Genomic DNA, 24,863 nt, shown 5'->3' with positions numbered 1-24,863 from the left:
CTCTGAGCTATGTGCAGAGAGCGTGACAAGGGGCTTGAACTCACCAAATGCAAGATCATGACCTGAGCTGCAGCTGGAAACTTAACCTACTGAGCCACCCAGGTGTCCCATTTTGATTTTACTTTAAGTTGCTAAATGGTGAATAAATATTTAGGGAGTGCCTGTTATGTGTCAACCGTGTTCCATATGATGAAGATACAATAATAAATAAGATGGGACAAAGTCTCTGCTCATACTTGAGAGAGTAAGTGGTGGTTCAAGGAAAGATAATCTATATAGTGAAGAGTTTCACTACGAAAACACAAGATAGTTGTATAATGGTATAGATCAAGAATTGGCACTTTTGTTCTATGAAGGCCAAGGCAGTAAACATTTTAAGTTTTGCTGGACAGGAGGCAAAATAGATGATATTTTGTACACACACACACAGAAAATATATATATATATATATATATATATATATATATATATATATATATATATATATATATATATATACATACACACACACACACACACATATATATATATAAACACAAGAGAAAACAAATCTCCAGAAAACATGACAAAAATTTGAAATATAATAATAGTAATGCAAACATAAAATGTAAAGATACATAAACATAGAGACTTTGTCAACACTGTAAATGTCCACCAAAAGGGGACTGGTTAAATGAAATGCCAACAGCTGTTAAAAAAACTGTGGTAGAACAACACATTCTGAAACAGGAAAGTATTCAAGGTATATTGCCAGGTGAGATGGGTAGGTAGAAGAAAAGTACAGTGTATCATTTCGGGTGCAGAGAATGTGAACACATTTTATGTGCACTCAAATTTCTGGAAGGATATATGAATAAATGAACAATTGTTAATTCTGGGGAGTGGAGACTTATATTCTATCCTTCCTCTGCAATTTGATTTTTCAAAAACTTTATGTTCCTTTAAAATAAAAAATTAGTTAAAATAACTGAGACGTGGAATGCTGAATCTGAAAGTTTACTAAGTATTAAAGAAATCAAATAAAAGGTTTGTGCTATTAAATGAAAAAGTGGTAAGCAAAAAGTTCCATATGCACACTTGAGAAAAAAAAAAAAAATTCCAGTTTCACAACCCTTGGGCCACACTCTTGAGTTGTTTTAGGCCTCATCGAACATTAGGTCAAAAATTCCCCCTACAAGTTTCCAAGTTATACAGCAGCATGTATACTGATTCTATAACCAAAAATACATGTATTCAAAGAAAATGATGAAAAGAATACACACCAGTCTACACTGGCAAGCTTATCAGTGGGTAGAAAAGTTCTGGTTCCTACTTCATTCAATTCTGTATCATGGGACTTTTTAAAAATAATAAAACACTACACAGAAACATTAAGTAATGGAATACCACAGTTTTCAAGATACTTACAGTAAAAACCAACAGCTGTAGGCAGCAAAAACAAAGCAAAATCACAGAACAGTCAGCAATCAAAAGCAAACTATTAACAGTTCTGTAGCTTTCACCCAACTTGCTAACAACAATTAAACAAGCAGCATAAACACACTGAAATCAACAGTAAGTTAATCAGACTTGGCCAATGTCACACATGTACTACAATACACACATGTGATGTACACAGCTAACCTAAAATTCAGTGCCGTCATGCAGAACTTAAGGAACTGAATTTGGAAATTAATTGCTAAGGAGTATTTTATTCAACAAATATAAACAGCACCATAAAAGCGTTTTCAAAAAGTTATACATTTTGGGGATTAAAAAATACAACTTATAAGTTAAATACCTGTATGTGTTCTTTTTTTTGTAATTAAAAAAATTTTTTTGAGAGACAGTGGCGGAGGGGCAGAGAGAGAGAGAGAGAGAGAGAGAGAGAGAGAGAGAGAGAGAGAGAATCCTAAGTAGGCTCTGCGAGGTCAGCGAGGAGCCCTACATGGGGCTGGATCTCATGACAGTGAGATCATGACCTGAGCTGAAATCATGAAGCAGATGCTTAACTGAGTGAGCCACCAAGGTGCCCCATATGTGTTCATTTATATTGCTGGTATGGACACAGGCTGCAGACTGAGCTTTGCAGACTGACCTCTCAATATAGATTTTATCAAAGCATCTTTGGCTCTTTCAACATGTTTTCAATGAGTGAACTATGCAATCAAACCAAGTAGCACCTTCTCTTCAAATTTCAGTGCAATAAGGGGCTTACAGTTTCTAAATTTTAGTAATTTCAACCTCTTCTTTTGGTTCCCCCAGCTAACTCCCCAGCTGACTGCTCTCTTAGTCCTCTCCCTACAACCATCCCTTATGTTCCTCACCCCCACCTCTAGATATGCCAATGACAAAAAACAAAGCCATAAAAATCACTTAATTTAGAAATCATCGGTCCTTAAAAACTCAGCTTATGAAAGTATGCATACTTAGTTTGTGTTTTGGTAGTGTAAAAATATTTTATTTGTGAATGTAGTATAAGTAAGAGGCACTGCTGTGGGACACACATACAGACATGAAAATAAATTCCCATGCTCCTACTTGAAAGCAATATAAGAATAGACAATGAAAATGCGTTAAAGATTTCTCGGGAAGGAGGGATGGCCTTCCCAGAGAATGTTAACATTTGAGCTCAGCATCATGGAATAAGAGAAAGTTCACCGGATATGCAGGGAGAGAACTTGACAGGTGGCAAAACAGCACGGGCAAAGAAATCACACTTGTGAAGATATGCGGCAAAGAGAGAGAATGTCAGAGTAGGGAGACTGGCAGGACAGAAGGCTAAAAAGGGGGTTTACAATCATGCTGTGTAAAGTGAACACTGACAGTTACTATGTTATTGTTGCAAGGTTACAGATTCACTCTGCCTTGTCACGATGGGGCTGAGATTCTGCGAACCACATTCTTGCCAACTGGTCCCTTCTTAGGTTATGCCAAAAAGGGCACCAAAAGCAACTGTAAGGTTAGAAGAAGAAAACACTTCCTGCTTTATGTTTTTTCTTGTGGGATTTTTCTTCCTGTACTACCCCAGCAACACGTCTTCACCCTGTGGTGGCATTTCTTTCATGTACCAGAAGATGAATCCACTTGGCAGTTTTCCTGCCTCTGTGATACCTTAGTGCTTACTTCTTTACCATTTTAGGTAAACAGTTAATTGGCAACAATTTCTTATATTAAATTCTGATTAAATATCTGGAGTGGTTTCTATCTCATGACTGAACCTTAACTACTTCAGAAATCATTAAGAATTCCTAAGCAGAGTAACAACTCATTAAAATCTGTGATCTAGAAAGAACACTGGTAGACAGGTAGAGAGGAGGATGTGTTGAAGACAGATTAGTGAGTTTTGTACCCTCTAACAGTTAAGAGGCAAATGAAATTTTTAAAGACCCAAATAACAATATACAGAATGAATGTCACTAAACTGTGGTATGTTGAGTTTTTATTCAAGTTGCTATAATAAAACAGAAACTTTACTACTACACTTACTATATATTCCCTCCTTTCTAATAATGGGATTCATGTAATCAAGCTTCCTTCCTTTCTTATACTAGCTGTTAGGGCCTTCAGCATTAAAACTGAAGCTGAATCACAACTACACCAATCTTTGTAGATCTATTTATTTTTCTTTCTTTCTTCTCCTTGGACCTAATTATACATCTTGGTTTTAACTGTATGTGTCTTTTATTGAAAGCCATCCCAAATCCTTTCAAGTGATGGATACATAAGTAATTTTTCAAGTTTTTCTTCCCTGTAATGAAATTTTACATTATACAGTTAAATAACAATTTCTGTCTTTGGGCACGAACTGATGCATAAAAATAAACTTGATGTCCCACATGATGTTTAAACCCAAAACCAAAATTTAAGCACTAATGAAAAGATGCTATAGTATATCTAATTAACAATACATGACAATAAAACAATTTTAGCTTCAGGTGCTGGGGAAAAAAGTTTCCAGAAAATTACTAACATATTTCAGTACCTCACAAAGGAAGAGAAGTGAGGCCACCAAGACTGAAAAAATCTCCCTTATCCTTTTCCACACCATGGATAACTTATTTCTTGGCTGAGAAGCAGCATCCTTGCTTTCTTTCCACTGTTCTGATAAGGGTTACCAAAAGATACCTAAATGTAATCTCTTTCCTATGTACTATTTTATATTGGAGCAAGTACTGCTCAAGCTTACGCAAAAAGACAAAATGAATGTTGTGTTTGGAGTTCTGCAGTGAGTCATAACCTTGAGATAAGAGAAGAGGGAAGCAAGCAAATCTATTCGATACACAAGTCTCAACCATCTAATTTGTCACTTTGGAATCAATATGGCTATATAAAATCACAAACAAAAATTACCTGAAGGATTAGAAAAATCCAACATGCTGGTGGTAGGCTGCAGGAGATCAGGGCTGCTGGAAGAGAGTGTTCCAGGAATAGGCATTATAGCCAGACTGTGCCTGCAGTGTCTTGTTCCCACAATGCTGTCATCTTGCGACTGGCTCAGGCCTCCATCACTTGAAAAAAATGTCATACATCACTTTAAAGTAATTGAGAATTCTTAATGGTAAACGTTTCTGCTGTCTGTACACTAAGGCATAATGGAACCAATTCAGAGTGGTGATTTAAAAAATTATATATTACAGCAATTTAAAAATAGGACAACTATAATAATGAATACACTTATAAGTTAAATTTTTAGGATAAATAAATTTTAAGCAAGTTAAACCTAAGAAATTCTACTATATCATAAAGGTGTACTTCATAATGCATCATAAAGAAATAGTCACATTGAGTTTCTGTTGGTTTGGTAAAGCAATTAAATCTGGGTGTGTTGGGAGCCTTTAAGATTGGCCAGTTTCAGGAGACACTAATATACGTATCCAACAAGGCACAACCACACCCCAACAAGGTTCACACTCACAACATAGTGGATGGTGACCTTTTAGGCAAAGGATGCAGCTGGGTCTAAACCCAAACCAAAAAATGGCAGGCTGCAGAAAACAAAGGGACCATATCCGAGTGACAAAGTAAGAGAGGTCTTTAAACATATGAACAACCGGAGAACTGCCCAAACCAGTGATAACTGGGAAAAGATAAGAGGAAGATGGCAAACAGAACAGAAAACAATGGGTATATGTGACAAGTACAAAGAAGAAAGAAGAGGGCCAGAAATCAATATAAAGGAAAAAGAATTTTATAGTCTCTGAAGTTTATTCGAGGACACATTATTTCTTGTGTGATGTCTCAAGTCTAATTACTTGGCTACTCCCTAGATGAGAACATCAAAACTACAAAAGAAAGCAAACCATCTAAAGTTGATTCCCTTTAAAGTTTTAAAAAATATCAATCAAGTGGCCATATGCAAGCAAATAAAGCACTCTTAAAATACTTTAAAGGTGTTACAGAGGCAACTCTAAATCCATTGAAGAGAAAAAAATCAAAAGAAATATAACTCTGTTACTTAAGTTTTAGATACCCCCAAAAGGTCTATAAAACAAAGGATAAATGAAACAGTCCTATATAAAGGACAGCAATGAAAAAGATTTCCATTAGCATCAATGATCAAAACACCATTTGTTTCTAAGAGTTAAACCAATTCTTAGGTTAACGTTAATTCTTATCTATGTTTTACTCAATGTAGTATTCTACCCAATACTTGTTACACATATAGAGGTATCACAGAATACTTACCTATTATCATGGAATGCATTAAATGAATGGTATGGGATACATCCAGAATGTTAGAGGAGTCAAACACAGGACTTAGGCAGATAAGGCAACTATGCAAGATGAAGTGTGGAGGATGGTTAAATAAACAGCTAAAGAGCTGCTGCTAGTAGCCAGACAAGGAAGACAGAGCTAGGACAAGCAAGACTGCGGAGGAGTTAGGGAAAAGCATGAAGACACGGAAGAGAGCAAAAGTAAGTGTTTCAAGAGCCAGCTATGCATAACCTGGATAATTAGCTACATGACCTCAGGGAAATTTGTTTCTGGACCTTGGTTTCCCCATCTAAAAATATAACTAATACTCTCTCTCCCCCAGGACTCCTGTAAAGATTAAATGAGGTAATGTGGATGAACATTTTGGCTCAGAGGAAAAAACAATTCCAATTTTGAAGAAGACAGTGAATTACTTTTACTGAAATTAAAACAGAACAGTACAAAACTAGAAAGTACATTTTAAAATTTTAACAGGCTTTCTAATTTAATTGATTTTTGAAAACAAATCTGCCAATTTTTGGACACAGACGGTCAAGTAATTAAATCCAAAGAAACAAACTGTTAAAAGAGGTTAGCTGGTCCCATTAATAATCAGAGTAGAATCAAATGTAATTATGTTAAAAAGTTATAATATTCTACTAAAGGGAACTGGCTGCCTTAAGTTACAGTAAGATGGAATTCACTATAAGACTAAGGAAAGTGTATGAAACACTAAAAGTCCTTATCTCTTTTACTGATGTTATTTAACATTACCTCTGCTTTTTAATAATCAAAGACAGGACACTGTAGAGATATATTAATGTAAAGCTGGTTACAAATTCATGGTAATTAAGGTGTGAGCATGTATAAATGAAAGCTATACTAATGTTATTATGTACAACCCATGCTATGACACAAATGAAACGGTATCTAATTGGCAAAATATCCATGCTTGTTTGGAAGCTGAATTGATAAAGCCCGTTTGCAAATATAGTAATTACATCATTTCTTACCAAAACAGTCTCCTGAGAAGATGATGCAGTAACAGAAACAACATACTTTTAAAAAATTCCTCAGTAACTCCCCAACACTAACTTTACTTAGAATAAAAGTATATTTTAGTTTCACATTATGAAACTAAGAAGGCTACATAAACACCTGTATGCTAATAAAAAATAATCCCAATGTTAAAAGCAAACAAAGTATGCTGACAAAAAAAAAAAAAAAAGAAGGTGAGAAAAAATAATTTCTGATAAGCAAACAAGACAGTCTACTTCTGGGACTGTGTTACAAAGAATAATATTAAGCTGTTATATAAGCAATTTGTGATTAAAAAACAAAATAAAAGCTGAATGATTTTAAAAAATAGGACATCAGATTTGCTTTTTTTTCCACTGATGTTATTGGAAATTAGTAACTATTTTTCTACTTCTAATGTTCAGGAGAATTCTTTCATTTTAAAATTATGTCATGGTTAGGGATTTGGGGAAATATCTATTCTTAAATCTCAACTATTTGTTCCTTCCTTATTTTAATATTCTTTGTCTCACAGATACACATACTCTTTCTTATAGTATTTCGAGGACAATTCTTAGAGAAGTGAGTGCTACAAAGGCAGAGACCAAGAGCCTTTTTCAAAGAGCCTTGACACACCTATGTTCAGAATTGTGGAATTAGACTCATTAAAATTTTTTCTCACTTAAAAAATATTCAAAGTAGAAAATTAAAGAAATATAGTGAACAAACAAGGAAGAAAACAATTACCTATAAAACCACACCCTACACAAAACCACAACCAACAGTTTTCCTTTTTAGTTATTTTTACAGTATACATTACAATCTAATTAAACAATCCCCTGTAGCTGGACTTCTAGGGTATTTCCAATTTTGTTTCATTATAGGTAATACTACTAAGAATATCTGTATACAAATCTTCATCAATTTATTACTAGAAGTGGAATTGTTGAATTCAAGGTATAAACATTTTTAAAACTCTTAATCAAAAAATGCCCAGGGAAACCTGGGTGGCTCAGCTGGTTAAGCCTCCAACTCTTGATTTTGGTTCAGGTCATGATTGTCAGTTGGTGGAATAAGCCCCAGATCCAGCTCCAAGCTGACAGCCAGGAGCCAGTTTGGGATTCTCTCTCAGCCCCTTCCCCAGCTTGCACACACTCTTTCTCACTCAAAATAAATAAATAAAACATTTTTTAAAAATGCCCGGATACTTGATAGAAAGGTTGTCATTTCCTATTTCTTTTTTTTTTTTTAATGGTTATTTTTGAGAGACAGAGGGAGCAGGGGAGGGGCAGAGAGAGAGAGAGAGAGAGAGAGAGAGAGAGAGAGAGAGAGAGGACCTCAAGCAGGCTCCCCACTGTCAGCACAGTGCCCAACATGGGGCTCGAACTCAAGAACCATGAGGTAGTGACCTGAGCTGAAATCAAGAGTCAGACGCTTAACTGACTGAGCCACTCACGTACCCCATAATTTCATATTTCTACAGCAGTTTGAGCTTATTATTTGTCTTATGTTATCAATTCAGGCCCTGATTATTCTCCTGTCAATCTGTGATAAAACAAATGATACACTGTTTTTAAAATAAATTATGTGTCCTTGATTATTATGGATGTGGAGTATGTGACTCAACGTTCTTTGCCTATTTTTCTATTGAAGTTTCAGTGATTTTATTGTGTACCTATTAAAAATCACCTGAATTCATTTATAATGATTAACTGCCAAGAAACAGGACACGCATTCATTCTCAAAACTGCAAAGTGACCAGTCTGACAAATCAGTTCTCTGCAAAAAAAAAAAAAAAAAAAAAAAAAAAAAAAGGCTCCAATGAAAACCTTTATGATTTCTACTAAAATAACGTATTTTTTCTCGTATTTATATGGCTGAAATTATTGGCATTTTACTTCACTGAAACGTGTTTAGAAGAGAGAGCCAGTTTAATATTAACACCTGATGTACAGTATTTTACTAATGTTAGCATTCACAGCAAACAGCCTCTGACTGGCAAAACAGACTCAATAAGTACTTGCTAACTACTAAAAGAAAAAACAATTCCCTTCTGAGTTAACTACTTCTACAAGATATTTCATTTTGAGACGTACCAATACAAAGAAATAAGGCTTGAAAACACTCAAACGATTGTTCCTGGCCACCTTCCTTTCCATACCTACTATAAGCAAAGACAGAATCCAAGAGGTGAAACCAATTCCCACTCCCTGAAGGAGATACTATGGAGATGACAGACTGATCTAGCTGCCTGAAACTTGAACATAGTTACTTGGAATCTGACACTAACAAGCTAAAGTCCAGTACAATCACTGTCCTATGGTTCTAGACGACACATGTCACAATTATGCCTCTGTTCAAAATGAAAAATAGTCAAAGGATACATTTATTCTAGATCAAATCCACCAGGGTTTCTAGAAATGGAACTCGGGGTAATACCTCCTAAGAATTCCCTTTACAAACTCTTTTCTTTTTGGTCCTCCATTCATTTCCCTTTTCCCCAGTGCTGTCATGCACACTTCCGGTCATCCAAAACTGTCTCCCATCTTTACAATGTAGTAGTCCCTCTCATATTCTCCTTACCTCCCATTTATGAGAATAAGACTTCTCTTACAGTGTTTGCTGTCCTGCTGTCATATGACAGTATGCTCAATATTAAAAGAATTTTGCTACTTTAAAGTTAGGATTTTTACAATCTGCTTGCCTCTAGGAGAGCAGTCAATAAGAAAGAAATGAGTGACAATAAGCAGAGAGCTCAAGATGCTTTAAATGAAATGAATTTAATTAAATTAAATTAAATTTAAATTTAAATTTTAAATTAAATTAAATGAAGAACAAATGTGTTACCTGATTGGAAGTAAGAACTCAAGAAGAAAAGCATGTTGAGATCAGGCAATCTCTGAGATCTTGAACACTATAAAAGCTGAGAGTTGACATTTACCTACTTCCAAGGTGTCCCCTAATTAGTGTCATTATTACAATGACAATGTGCTATACTGTCAACCCCAATACACCAAATACAACTAACAGAGCTTCTATCACTTCCTACTATGACACGATGAAGTCCATCACTTTAGTATAATATTCAAAGTCTTTCATAACTCAGCTCTTCCCTATCTCTCCTGCTTCATCTCTACATGTACACTCAGAGTCTATATAACCTACCGAACTTGTTCCTGTCTTTGTGCACATCAAAACATTTATCACCCTGTAATGCACCATTTGTCTGCTTTCCCTTTTTAGATTACCAACTCTTAGAGGACAAGAAACTTGCTCTATTAACCTTCCTACATTTCTATATTTGAACACTGTCTGTGCCTTGTGTATAAGCATGTGGAGAATAAGGGGTTCCTGATACCAATGCCTTAAAAGTAGTAACTACCTCTTTTCAGCTCTAAAAACCACAGAGCATAGTGCTGGGAACTATAAGGAACTAAACAAATATTTGATTATGTTTTGCTTAAATGTTTTCTTCCTTTTATTTTTTTTTCTTCTCTTTCTTTTACTTAATTCACTGTGTTAATTTATTCAACAAATACTGAGTGCCTACTGATGTGCTAGGTACTGAGCTGGATTAACACTTCTGTGATTGCTTTATGAAGTAGATAATGTAAAATATACAGATATAATATATACTACACCCATTCCCATCCACTTCAGTGAAATGATTTTCTTAAGTACTTTACAGACCTCAAATTACATTTCAAATCACAAAGTTTCCTTCAGTTTTGGTGACATCTCATTTTAGAAACAAGTAGATTTGACTAAAAAGGGCAGCTTTAGAATTCAGGAAGGAATAAATAGTGCAATAAGAGAAAGATGATTTAGAAGACAAAAAAACTAGCATCCGCAAATTTATCCTCAAGTTTTAAGATGTTCAAATTTGGGAGCACTTGGGTGGCTCAGTCAGTTAAGCATCTGACTCGTGGTTTTGGCTCTGATCATGATCTCACAGTTTGGTGATTTCGAGCCCCACTGCCAAGGCAGAGCCTGCTTAGGGTTCTCTCCCTCCCTCTCTCTCTGCCCTCCCCCACTCACACTGTCCCTGTCTCTCTCAAAATAAATAAACTGAAAAAAAAAAAGAAAAAAGATGTCCAAAGGACTTAAATTAGATAAAAAGTACACAAGAAAAGATTTTGTAAAATAAAATGGTCAGTCTTTCCTAAAATTCAAAACAAAGCTACTAGAAGAATATATACTCTAGTAGTGGTAATTTCATGGAAATGATGGAAAGATACTAAGATTTTCTTATTTATGGTTTACTTGAAGATTTTATAATGCGTTAGCTGTATAAAAAACAAATTGACCCCAAATTCCCTTCCCCCAAATAAAAACTTTAGAGTCAACAGGAAAATGTCTACATTACTGAGATGATTATACCTACCTGAACAGTTTTGGAGGCAGGATACTAAACCGTGTTTTATCCAAAATTTTCCTTATTTTGTTTCTTCCACCTGAAACAGTATTTGCTTTTATTTTCTTATTTCCTTTCTCCTGTGATGTCTGTTCGATATCTCCTGGTACATCTTGGATTGAATGGCGATTACTTTTTTTTTCAGCAATTTTAGGAATATGAGGAACACCATATTTTTCTTGTTCAGTCCTACTAAGTAACTCTTTGAACACTGTGTAAATAAATAAAGTTGTCATTTGTTTTATTCTCATTAGCAAGTTTTTACAAAAACAACAAATTTTAAACATAAATACAGTCACTTTCTATTATTTGGCCTTTCACAGTCTCATCCACTAAACATTATGAAATCTACACCATGCTTCATCAGCTATACCAACTTATCTCTTCAGTTTTTTTTAAGATTTTTAATTTTTTTTTTAACATTTTTATTTGTTTTTGAGACAGGGAGAGACAGAGCATGAACAGGGGAGGGTCAGAGAGAGGGAGACACAGAATCTGAAACAGGCTTCAGGCTCTGAGCTGTCAGCACAGAGCCCGACAAGGGGCTTGAACTCCCAGACCGCGAGATCATGACCTGAGCCGAAGTCGGCCGCTTAAATGACTGAGCCACCCAGGCACCCCTAAGATTTTATTTTTAAGTAATCTCTACACCCAATGTGGGGGCTCAAACTTACAACCCTGAGATCAAGAGTCACATGTGCTACTGACTGAGCCAACGAGATGTCCTTTAAAAAAATTTTTAAAGCAATTTCTACACCCAACATGGGGTTTGAACCCAGGACCCTGGAATCAACAGTCACATGCTCTACCAACTGAGCCAGCCAGGTGCCCCTGTCTTCAGTTTTTATAAATGCCTATACTTCTGATATAGGCCAAAAGGGAAAAAAACAAAGTCACTGGCAAAAATGAAAAGGAAGTAGGCAGGCCGCATGTTTGAAAAGTTCAAGGCTTCCTATTTAGCAATATTTGCTATGTAATACTAATAATAATAATAATAAGCAATATAACTGCTAATCCTCTCAGACTTTATAAAACCAGATATTTAGATTCTATTATTTATGTTATTTCATATCATAATATATATCACTTGATATGAGATAGAAGTACTGTAGTCATGTTGTTTTGTAAAATTTAGCCATTAAAAAAAGAAAAAACAAAAAAAGAGTTTTGATGGACCTATTTTTGCCAGAAATAAACAGTACTAAATTTAATAATAAATAACCATTTCCTCAAGGTCACATTTATGAGACTCCTGTCACTGAGTAAAGCAGCTAATAAACTTTCACTACAGTGGTCTGAAGTAACAACCAATCATTCTTAGGTAACTTCAGGTCGACCATAAGTCTGAGGAGTTATTTCATCCTTAAGAACAGTACAAGTGCACTTGAAGATTTGCCTAACTAGCGATCTCTTTGCCTAGATCAGATTTTTTTACCTTGTGAGAGGGGCTATACCTCCTTGGGATCAAGTGAATAAAAGAAAAATCCATAGAAGACTATGTATCTAGTAACTATTAGTGTCTTTTCCAATTAGGATAACCTCTATTACTTAGGTTTCATTAATGTCATGAAAATATTTTTCAGTTGTTTTAAATATGTGTTCTTAAATAAGACCTATCAACTACTAGAGGGGGAAAAAAACCCACTAAAAAGATAAATGCTAAGGCAGAAGGTAATTTCCTAAAAATTCATGGTGTCTGGGAGGGTCTGAATAAAAGAAAAATGAAGCTACATATTCTTGAATATGAAGGTCTTCAGAAGGTGCAGGTTTCAGTAGTGTTACTTGGAACCTTCATAAAAGAAAAATAAATTTTATAAATGTGCCCACTGAAAAACAGAGAATTGTGATCTTTTTTGTTGTGGGGACAAATCAATCATTTCCTTCAATATCAAACGAGTTACAAGTAAGATCCAATAGACAAAAGACTTAAAAGCTGATGCATTACAACACAAAATGGCTTGGTATTCAGTTGTAAAAGTAGATCATCTTGAAAGTTTCAACCAGGATGTTATCACATTACCAAAGCATACTGAAAGTTTATGAAAAGCACATTTTCTGCCTTCAAAATAATAAACATCTTTGGAGTCACCTTTTAAAGATAATTTGCTTGATTAAAATGCAACAAATTCCTTTGAGTTTGTTTAGAAAATTGTTTTATTTTTAAGCCACGTGGTAAAGGTGAAAATGCCTTTTTGAGGTAAAATTGATACACATCCATGCAAAAAAACACTTATTGACCTACAAACACGAAGGCACTACACTATGCGCTCGCAGATAACCCCTACTGCAGAACAGTAAGTGTACAAAATATGGTACAGAAAGATCATAACCAGAGGAATTAAGAAAGCAGGAAAGGGAAAATCCTCCCTAATTAAGTTGCTGTAAGGTGAGTAGATTTTAACTAGGCAAAGTGAGGGGAAGGAGGAATGACTCTAGGTAGAAGAAATCTCAAGTTCCAAGTCCCTGTAGTAAAAAGAAACAAAGAAAATTAAGATGACTGGAGAACAAGGCAAAGAAAGGGCCTAAAAATGCTACAGTGAAGAGCAACAGGAAATCTTTAAATGGGCAGCAGATATCCCTGCCTGTGGTATGTACATAAGACAACTCAAGAGTGTACACAGTAGCTTACACCTTCACTGGACTTGTGTATATAGTTATAAATAAAATTGTAGAAATTTTGATTTATAGATGAAGAGAAAATAATAAATTTTAAAAAATCAGTCAAGGTTCAAGACAAAAATTAATAGGTGAGCAAGTGTAATTACAATGCTATTAAAAAGCAATAGTAAATATATGAATCAGAAATGACGGTGCCCAAGAATCAAGAAAAGTAATAAATTGGACTACATGAAGATTAAAAATTTCTCAGTCTCCACAATTATGTACATATGTACACACACACACAACAAGCAAAGTCAAAAGACAACTTGGGGAAATATTTGCAACCCTTCGACTAAAAGATACTGGGGGTGCCTGGGTGGCCCAGTAGGGTAAGTGTCTGACTCTTGATTTTGGCTCAGGTCATGATCTCATGGTTCATGAGATCAAGCGCCACATCGGGCTGTGCTGACAGTGCAGAGCCTGCTTGGGATTCTCTCCCCCTCTCTCTGCCCCTTTCCTGCTCACATTCTCTCCCAAAATAAATAAATATTAAAAAACACACAAAAAAAGACTACAAGATATTGTCCTTTCTTATAACACATTCAAATACATCAATAAAACATGAGTACCTCAAAATAAAAATGGACAAATTACTTTGTAAAAAATAAATGTTAACCTTTGAAAAAAAAAGGTGCTCAACCTCCCTCATTATTAAATAATGTATATGAATAAAAATAAAGTTCATTATACCTGTTGCAAAGGCATTCTTATATTCTGATAAAGAAAGTGTATGTAGACTGGGGTAAACTTTTGGAAAGTGAAACTGCAGCACTGTTAAAAATTAATTCCACTATGAGAAATTTACCTTCTAGGTCTATCTACATAAGCATAAAAGTATACAGGATTTTTATTTCAACACTGTAAATAGCAAAAACTGAAAACAACCAAAAACACCCATCAATACATTAGCTCAACAGATTATAATGATATTGCAGTGGACTTCTCTGCAATAACAATTATACAAGAATTAAATCTGTATCAACTCCTAAGCAAAGATCCAGAATGCTATACACAGTATGGCTCTACTGTATACCTTTTTTAAATGTTTTCATTTTCAAAACATACACATATAATACTTTTATGAAAACATTAAAATGCTAATAATAAATTATCTGAGTGGTGAGATTTTCAAATGTTAGAAAGTTATGAAAGCCAGGAGGAAGAGATGAGTTAAAATACCAAGGTAAAAAGATGGTAAACGGAGATTGCCTGATGTTTTCTTCTCTCAACATGAAGTCTAAACATGAAACGGGCATCAGGTAGAGAGACTCTACTAGAGGAAAAAGGATTTTTGATGGCTTCAAGTACTGGCATAAAAACTGGAATACACACAAGGCCCAAAGCAGTGATGCCTTCCTCCATGGGACATATCTACTCCTAAGACAAGGCAGAAGAGCTGGGGACAGGTTCGAAATTTCTTAGTCTCATGGTACTTAGGAGACAAAGTCACACAACAAGGAAGGGTGTGCAACCAATACATGACATATTTCTCTGATTGGGGAGAGAGGCTCAAGAGCTAAGTTAAAAAATCTCTCATCAGATTCTCTGCATCAAACACATGACAAATCTCACTCTCAGTTTGAAACTTGGGTATAGTCTAAGTAATTTTGTAACCTAGCCTGACCCAGCTCAATTCCCCTTACCTTATATGCTTAAACAGAGGAAATGGCAAATCCTTTCTATGAGAAAATACTAATCTGCCTATTTGCTAAGGTTCCTTAGTATACAAAGTACAGCATACAATAAAAAATTGTAAGACACACAAAATAAGACACTTTGATAATAAGGGGGATCAGAGAATAAAAGGTAACACCCATTTTGGAATTAACACAAAAGATTTTTGTAATAACCGTTATAAATATATTAAATAAAATAGAGATAAAATGGATGAAAATATGGTTTTGAGAATTGAGTTTATAAGAGAGATTCAAACAGATATTCTAGAACTAAAAATTATCTAAAATGAAACTCTCTGACTGTGTTCAAGGGCAGGACAGATACAGAAGAAAAGAGCAAAACTTTGCTTAAACCCAGGTCATTAGAAAATATCCAAACTGAAGCACAAAGAGAGGGAAAAAGGTCAAGAACACAACAGTCTGTAAAAGATGCATGGGACTCAATCTTTTAATATGTAAGTAACTGAACTCTCACACAGAAAGGAGGCAGAATGGCAAAGGCAATGCCTCAGGTGATGACTGCGACAAAGTTTTGCTATCTTTGTTTAGCCTTCTGTGGGCTGTGGTACAGTTTCCAAAGCTTTGCAGTGTTATCTCCACCTGTTTGATCTGCGCCACCACTCAGTCTGCCTGGGACCCGAGCAGAGGTCCACTGGCATGCCAGTTCTCCAAGTCTCTGGTGTGCTGAATAGGATCACATCCATGCACACACACAGGATGGAGGTGAACTCGGGATCTCATAAACAACTTTATGGAGTCGTCTTCTCTACCTCAGTTATCAACCTACTAACTTCCACAGTTCCTTAGGCTACCCTTTTCAGTCCTTTAGAAAGAAATTGCTGACTCTGGCTCTGTAGGGGCCAATGAGGAAGAAGAAAGAGTGTGGGTGGGGGGGGACAATGAAGGAGCCACAGCTCCAGTGAACGGTGAAGAACGTTCCCCTCCCTCAGAAGTCTGGCTTGTGCAGCTGTATTGCTGCTTGGAGGCTGAGGCCTGACAGAATGGGAAAAAAAAGAGGGGGGAAAAACTGTGGGGATTCCTTTTCCCACTCCTCAAGCCAGGCTTCTCCATTTGAACCTTTACCAGTATGTACACAACCAGGTTTCAGCTTGCCTTGACTCCAGTCCAGTGTTATTGGAGTAAAAGGGAAAAAAATTAATTAATTAATTAATTTACTCCTGGTAGTGGGACTTTAAATTTTCCAAGTTCTTAAATGATTCTGCCCACGTTTTACTGTTGAGCTGACTGGGAAACAAAGGGTGGCATGTGTTTACTCCATCTTACCTAGAAATGGAACCCTCAATTTGATTTTTAACTTTACAGATACAAGACAGTTACCTAACAGACTGTGTTTGATACTCTGGAACTCCTCTGGTTCTGTTTCTGTTGGTTCTGGATTACACTGACTTGAAAAAAGATTTTTTTAAAAATGTTTATTTCTGAGCAAAGGAGAAACAGAGAGTATGAGAGGGGAAGGGGCAGAGAGCGAGGGAGATACGGAATCTGAAGCAGGCTCCAGGCTCTGAGCTGTCAGCATAGCGCCCAATGCGGGGCTCGAACTCACAGACTGTGAGATCATGACCTAAGCTGAAGTCAGACACTTAACCGACTGAGCCACCTAGGTGCCCGGGGATTACACTGACTTTTAAGAGAGCCTCACAATCTTTGATTGTTTGCTTAACTCTGTATTTGAAAAATTATTTTTACAAATAATAGGTTAGTAGCTCACTTGGTTAAGCATCCTACTCTTCGTTTCAGCTGAGGTCATGATATCGCGGTTTGTGGGTTTGAGCCCCACGTCGGGCTCCAGAGTGAGTGCAAAGCCTGCTAGGCATTTTCTTTCTCTTTCTCTCTCAAAATAAATAAATAAACTAAAAAAAAAAAAAAACTTATTAAAAAAGACACAAATAATAGGTTACTGCTGGAATCCTCAAAAGATTTTTATGTTCTTTTGCCAGGCACCTGAGGTCCCAGGGCTAGAGCCAGGGCCAAAATTTGAGGTCTTTCCGAGTTGCTTAGAGTACAACCCACATCCACTTTAGAGTAAGCCATTCAAGGTCCCAATCTTCAACAAAGGTTATTATGCTTGAGCGTTCTGGCCTTGGTGGGTTCTAACACTAGAAACCTGTGATTTTATCCTGCAGTTCTTCCTCTCAGCTACATTCTATGGATTGATAATGTCCCTGGAAAAAAAAAGACATCCTTTTGGGGTATGGTTTCAGGAGGTGGGAAGGGATATAACACATCCAGTTTTGTGTTCCTATCAAGTGCAGGATTCCAAAGCTTTAGACTTTTGCTAGGAGTCTACTGCCCAAAGAGGCTGTCTTTCAAGAGCTTTCCTGTACTGGTGAATGTCTGAGAGCAGATATGGCTCCAGTTCACGTCTTTCCAGTCCAATTCTCTCTCTGTTCTATGTCAGGTAGTTGTTAGCTCTCTTTTTGGATTGTTGCACTTGTTTGTAACTACTTTTTATATTTTAGTCTACCTTTTCTGGTTATTCTCCAATACTGGAAACAGAAAGTTAAAACAAGTTTAATTCATTTTGCTCAGATTTCAGGTGCCCTTTGATTTAGAAGATTCACATCCTTCTTTCACTCTGGAAAAGTCTCGGCTATTGTTGCATCGACATTACTTTACATTTTGTTTTTGTCATTGCTATCATACTGTAAGTCACTCTTAGTTACTTCTTTTTCAATGACTGTTCCTTTTTTCCTAATATCTTGTTCTTATTTTAAGGGATAACTCTTTAAATCTGAGCACGGTTCTAGAAATGTTTTTCTTCTCTTCCTCAAATTAACTACTTTCCTCAGATTCCGTAAGCTCAGTTATTATGTTTCCCACCATGCCTCAATGATTCTTGTTCTCCTACACCTAGCTGTCAGTTTTAGGGGCGCCTAGGTGGCTCAGTCAGTTGAGCATCTGACTTCGGCTCAGGTCATGATCTCACAGTTTGTGCGTTTGAGCCCCGCGTTGGGCTCTGTGCTGACAGCTCAGAGCGTGAAGCCTATTTCAGATTCTGTGTCTCCCTCTCTCTCTGCCTCTCCTCCACTCACACTCTTCGTGTCTCTCTCTCTCAGAAATAAACAAACACACACAAAAAATCTGTGTTCTGGTCACAGTTTTCCTGTCTGTAGGTGTTCTGACTGCGAGCTCCATATAGGACAACCTAAGTGCTCATCTCTGCTTCACTGTAATGTCAGAGTTACCAGGGCTTCATTCCAGATACCACATCCATACTAAAATGCTCCATTTTTAAAAATGCTTTATTACTATTACTTTGAGATACTCTTTGGTGTTTTGCTTGGGATAGAGTTGGCTGACCATTCTCTGCCAAGGGTAAGGAAGGAGGTATTGAGGACATGGGCCCTCTTTTGCAGTACCACAACCTACCCTCTACCACATCCCATCTAGAGTTCTATTGGGCAAATGTCTCTCACCACTCAAGCAGTCCTAAAGTGGTGGCTTCCCTGCCTTTTGTACCTTTCAGATCTATTTTTTCTGTTTCCCATGGGCCATGTTATTAATCACCAAATAGTACTATCTTTATATTTTTGTACATAATAGTATGTGATACCAGGTAATAATTATTACGTGAGGGCACAAAAAGTTCAAGGTCTTTGATCCTTGTAAGAGCCCTATGAAATACATCTAAACAAAGTCAAGCTTGGAAACACTAAGTCAGATGCTCTAAGAGACAGAGCAAGCTCTGCTTTCTTACTTTTTAAAATCAGAATCTTTCTGATTTAATCCAAAAGTTGATGTTTCTAGATACTAGTCCAAACTCCAGGAAACCCAGGAACTGTGAAGGCTCACTTATTTGACGCTAAACTAATATAATATTAGGAAATTGCCAAAGGAGTTATATATCAGACTTAACAGGACATAATTCAGTAAAAAGGACTCCACTGAAAAGAGGAAAAATACCCAATGTTTCATTTTTCATTATGACTAAGTGCAGTATGAGGAGCAGTGAAAGTGAAAAAATAAAACATACTTCCTTTTCCATAGGCAGTTTTTAAATTCAACTCCTAGTTTTCAAAATGCAACCCAGATGACCTGAAGAAATTTTCCCCCCTAACTTCATTTAGACTCTTAAATTTTCTTTGATAATTTTCAAACTATTACGCTGTTTTTATTATCGCCCTTCTCAGAATTTCATTGAATACCCTATGGTATCTAAGGAAACCCAGTTACAATAAGTCTTCCCTAAAAAGCAGGGGGGCGGGGAGGGGGAACCAACAAAGAAAAAAAAAATGCAAGCGCAAGCTTTAGTCTTTGCTTCAAATAGAAACATGATCAAAATACTCTGCAGATACAGTAATCAACATTTTTAGAGAGAAAGGCAGAGTACACTGTTATTAAAAATCTGGAATTCAGTGATTAATTCTTTTACTCAATTTAGTTTCATGAAACAGCCAATCTAGCATTCGTATTATTATTTAGCTAGCTTTCTTCAGAAAGCTAGCTAAAACATTAGCAATAGTCTGAGTTGCCCATTAGCAGGGGGAATAAAAGCCTGATTATGATTTTTATGCTTCAAACAGGTCATTCTAAGTTTCACTCAGTATCTCCCAGCAAAGTATAGTACATAATACCTCTTCAGTAGACACTTCACACGTCTAACCAAATGTACGTGCACACCTCTTTTAAAACTTATTTTTGTAAGATACCAAAATAATGCAAACGATGAAAAATGAAAATTCTAGAATACATAGTACTTACTATACCTCAACACTGAAGTTCCTAAAAATGATCAAGGAGCTCAAAAAGAAACATGTTTGTATTTTATTATTTTCCTTTTCATTGATGACTTTTGCTTTTAATTAACAAAACAAACAAAAACAGTAAACAAAAAGCAGAAGAAAAAACCTTTCAATTTTTATAACAAAACTCACCAAAAATGTTGGTCTTCACAGTAAGTGCAAGGTGAGTATTATTCCTTAAAATTTCAACGGCCTTCGCAAATGTAATGTTCTCAAAGTTTTGTCCATTTACTTCCATTATCTTGAAGAAAAATACAAATTATGACAGAAACAATATTAGCTACTTCTGCAACCTTAGGTGTAATGGTGAAAAAAATGACACTGGAACAAAATGCACCCATATGTGAACAATGTTCATCTCTACGAGAAGTGGAATTACCACTTATTTTTTTTCTCTATATTCTATTTCCCCAAATCACTACTAAAAACATTTTTTGAAAGTTCATTCCCTCTGAGATCAAAGAAAAAATTTTTAAAAAACAGGATGGTTTATATATGAAACAAAAATAAAAAATTTTTTTTTAATGTCTGTTTATTTTTGAGAGAGACAGAACACGAGTAGGGGAGGGACAGAGGGAGAGGGAGACACAGAGTCTGAAGCAGGCTCCAGCTCAGCACAAAGCCTGATGCAGAGCTCCAACTCACGAAGCAAAAGATCATGACCTGAGCTGAAGTCAGACACTTAACCAACTGAGCCACCCAGATGCCCCTATATATGAAGGAGAATTTTAAATCAAGACACATCAGCTCATAAAAATTAGTGCTTGTGTATGTATATGTAAATTTTACTGAAATATGCTAAATGCAAATTTATTGCTTTTAAAAGACAGAATTCATTCAAAAGTGATACTTTAAATATATCTACTATCCTTTGCTGATGCTGAATCAGGAAGTCGAAAAGCAGCAAGTACAACTGCGATGGATTCTTGCATGTGATGTGCTGACCCTTCACAGAAGGCTTCCCAAACTTGGCTGTACCTCCAAATCGTACAGAAAGCTTATTTAAAAAATACTAAATCTAACAAAAAAGGATAAAGAGATAAACATAATGAGGAAAAAAACCACAAAAAACAGATGAGCAGCACAGAGGACAGATGTCAGGACTCACACAATGATTCCAACACGGTAAAAAAAAGACTGAGAAACAAAATATGAAAAGAAAGAGAAACCACAGAAGTAAAATGCGGAGTTGAAAGAAGTCTTGAGTCTACACATTGAAATGGCTTGAGTATTGTGCAAAGATAATAAAGAGATCTATTTTTTAACATATCCCAAAGAAAAATTTGAATTCCACGGACACTGAACAAAGAATCTTTAAGCACCACTGTGGAGTTGGCGGGGTTGGGGATGGGTAGGAGGACAAACAAAGGAAGCTAGAAAAGAAAAAATAAAGGTTGGTTTGGACTTCTCTTGGGCAATAGTAAAATGATGTGATACTTTTCTATAACATCAATGCTCTGAGGGATAAATAACTGTGAACAAAGAATTTTATACCCCACTGAACAAAAGCATTATCAAACATGCAGGGACACAAAAAACTATAGTATTTATAGGCCCTATATAAGACAAGAACTAAAAGAGATTCGAAAAGTACTAGAAGACACTGGTGAAATGAATCTTAATCATGGGGGCATGTGGCACAGATGAAATGGAGGTGATCAATGACATCAGTAAGGAAGGTGTAAATGTGTACATGGTTATTAGTGATAAACCTCCGAAACTTAATGCCAATGTCAAAAGTATTCTCAAAAGATAAATAATGTTAAAAATGACTTAATAATCTAGATCTAACATTTCAGATCATTTTAACAATAACTGAGAAGACTTGAAGGAAGAGGTAAAAAGTAGATAAATTTTCTCTCAAAAATAAAATAATCTGATTTCATTGTTTTTTTCCTTCCTTGTGAAGAATGAGATGCTCAAATGAGTTTAAAATAAAATACTAGAACATTAAATACACTGATTCTGGAATTCTAGCTACTAGAAATTGTTAATGAATGGTGTGGGGTTAGGCCCAGAAATCTGTTTTTAAAAAGTTCCCTTAGTGGAAGAAGGGGCTCATTAAAATTTTAAACCAGCTTCTTAACCCTTGCACTCTTGGTATTTGGGCCGGGTAAGTCTCTGTTGTGCGGGTGTCCTGCTGTGGGGTGCTGGAGGCTGCTTAGCAGCATGCCTGGCCTCTAACCACTTCATGCTAAGAGTAACTTCTGGATCATGAGAATCAAAATTATCTCTAGACACGCCAAATGTCTCCTGGGGGGAGAAAATCACTCCCAGTTGAGAAGCACTGCTCTGCAGTGTGGAAGTTTTTACAGTGTGAATGCATTCATAATTTAAAAAGAAAAGCGCTAGTATAGTTTAGTTAAAAGTCAAATAAAGCCACACTCTAAATGAATAAATGAACAAACAAAACTTTAAAATGGGGAAACATAACCTTCCCAAGTGATTTAGCTAAATTTGAAAAATGACTCTTTGGTGTGCATGTGAATCACCTAGAGAGAGAGCTCTGTTAAAAATACAGATTCCTGGACCTCATCATGGCAGACTGTCACTAGTACAATTAGTAGAACTGAGGTAGGCTTAGGAATTGCATTTTTTAGTAACAAGGTTGTCAGGAATCACATTTTGGAATACACTGCTCTACAGTTATCTAATGCGTATACAGAGAGAATAAATCCCCTCCAACTTCCTCCCGGGGTCTCCTTCATTTTCGTAGTCCCTTGACCGGCTTCCTCTACTTATGGATGTAGTTCTGTTACCATAGGACCACTACTTAAGCTAAACCATTATTTATGGCAATCTTTGGCCACTTACCTTTTAATGTTAATTAAATTTCCTTACATTGGTCATGCTTACTTGAAGAAATATCACATGAGAAAAAAAGTAGCAGACATTTTAGTTATAAGAAGGCTTTTAATTCAAGTGGTTGTGTATTTATTTACCTGATCACCACGTTTCAGTCCCGCATCAGCAGCTTTGCTACTGGGTTCTACTCCTTCAACAAAAATACCAAATCCCTTCTCACTTCCCCCATTAAGGCTGAAATGCAGAGGGGACTCCCGGGAAGCCTTTTGCAGCACAACCTGCCTCCACTTGGCCTTTGCAGCACAGGCAATATTCAATAACCGGAGATGACCATTCATTTTCTAAAAAGCAAAAAAGGGTAGAATGTATATAAATGTATGGATTTATTCCTATAGGCTTTTAAAAATCACCTAAAATCATCAGAGTTAGAGTTACATTTAAATACAGAGTAAAACACATACGAGTCAGGGTAAATAAAACTGAAGGAGGGAAAGCTTCCGCCGGAGAACACTCTCAAGATTTCTCAATAGTTATTTTTTAAAACGTCTAGATAGTCACAGGTCAGAAGAGATTTCAAAATGACGTCCCACTTAGAAAGGGAAGACAAAAAAATTACTTCTCATGGCATGAACTTTCCTAATACATATTCTAGTGCTATCTTGCTTATCTCCTGGCTGTTATCAATCCAGAATCTTGCAGGACCTGAATCACCCTTCTGAATAATATCTAACAGTCAAAGACACATTCAAGTCTCTGCCTCTTCGAGGTACATTAGTCCTGTATTATTTTAGGTCTTTTTTATGCCTGATAATATTCTAACTTTCAGGTTTTAACACCAATTTAATATTCAGCTATTCTCCAATAGCATAGTATGTGTATATCTTATGTCCATAAAAAGCAGCTAAAGTTTTTTCAAGGCAGGGACCTAACCTTACACCTGTTCTTATCCTATGCAACACTTTGGAGTACAATGTAGAATTTAATAAATATCTCATGACTGAATGATTACCAAAAAAGAAATCCCACAACTGTAAGGCAATTTCTGTTTTCCATCAGCCCACGAATTATCTACACAGTGAGCACTGGAAAACCCATATGATGGTGGTGAGCTCCTATGGCCTCTTAAGTTCCCCAGCCTCTGTTCATTCTTCCCATTCTTCACAGAGCTGGAGTGCTGCTGGGAAAGCTACAGAACTAAAAGATATGGGAACAGATGAAAATCTGCTGCTCTGTCCCTTTGTTCAACTCCATCCACTTATACTCTTGAGTAAAATCAATGGTTCTTGGGCACTTGCTATGTGACAGGTTTTCCTTTCAGATGGTTACCTTCATTATAGCTCATTATAATCCTCATAACAGAAACTACGGACTACTATACATAAAACAACTGAGGCATAAAAAGGTTAAGCAACTTGTCCAAGTTCACATATCTAACATGTGGTATAGTTTGAATGCTATTTCAGGCAATCTAACTCCTGAGCTGCATTATTAATTTACTTCCTAAAATCTCAAGGTGCCTGGAGCAGACAATTCAGTTCCAGTTCATAGTTTTATATTTGACACAGAGTAAATTAATTATAAATAGCCACTGTCAAAGTTAACAGGACCTTGAGGGGATTATCTTAGGTGTTATATATTTAGAACAAGTGAAATCACATGCAGAAGGGAAACTCATAAAGTCTAATGTAGATCTGATATATAAAGCAGGCCTTAAAGGTTGCACAGAGTTCAAATAGCAAGAGGAGAAGCAAAGACTTTAAGGTTGAGAGAATTAGTGAAGAATATAAAATAATCCTGTTGGCTAAAATCAAGGGTACCCAGAAAAAATATTGAAGATGTAGGTGAGGTACC

General features: G+C 36.1%; 1 protein-coding gene and 1 non-coding gene across 11 annotated transcripts in view; both read right to left on the bottom strand.

Annotated features, from left to right (window-relative positions):
• The window catches only part of RAPGEF6 (Rap guanine nucleotide exchange factor 6), a 187,576-nt gene that overhangs the window by 46,425 nt on the left and 116,288 nt on the right, over window positions 1–24,863 (bottom strand). For 6 of the 10 annotated variants that reach the window (XM_019422082.2, XM_019422091.2, XM_019422087.2 and 3 more), the window contains 5 exons: window positions 23,150–23,353; window positions 20,340–20,448; window positions 11,078–11,318; window positions 4,333–4,490; window positions 1,408–1,422 (listed from right to left, as the gene is read on the bottom strand). In XM_019422082.2, coding sequence (XP_019277627.1) covers window positions 1,408–1,422; window positions 4,333–4,490; window positions 11,078–11,318; window positions 20,340–20,448; window positions 23,150–23,353 — 727 coding nt within the window. The remainder of the gene's footprint in view (window positions 1–1,407; window positions 1,423–4,332; window positions 4,491–11,077; window positions 11,319–20,339; window positions 20,449–23,149; window positions 23,354–24,863) is intronic. The other 4 variants (XM_019422096.2, XM_019422086.2, XM_019422092.2 and 1 more) reach the window with 1 other exon arrangement.
• Window positions 11,862–11,934, bottom strand: TRNAN-GUU (transfer RNA asparagine (anticodon GUU)). Its single transcript has one exon. It is a non-coding gene; the product is annotated as a tRNA-Asn (tRNA).

This window comes from Panthera pardus, unplaced genomic scaffold, assembly GCF_024362965.1.
Source record: "Panthera pardus isolate Hobbes unplaced genomic scaffold, ASM2436296v1 HiC_scaffold_2, whole genome shotgun sequence".
Taxonomy (NCBI): Eukaryota; Metazoa; Chordata; class Mammalia; order Carnivora; family Felidae; genus Panthera; species Panthera pardus.
Note: the sequence above shows the minus strand (reverse complement) of the source record. Positions and strands in the feature narration are given on the sequence as shown.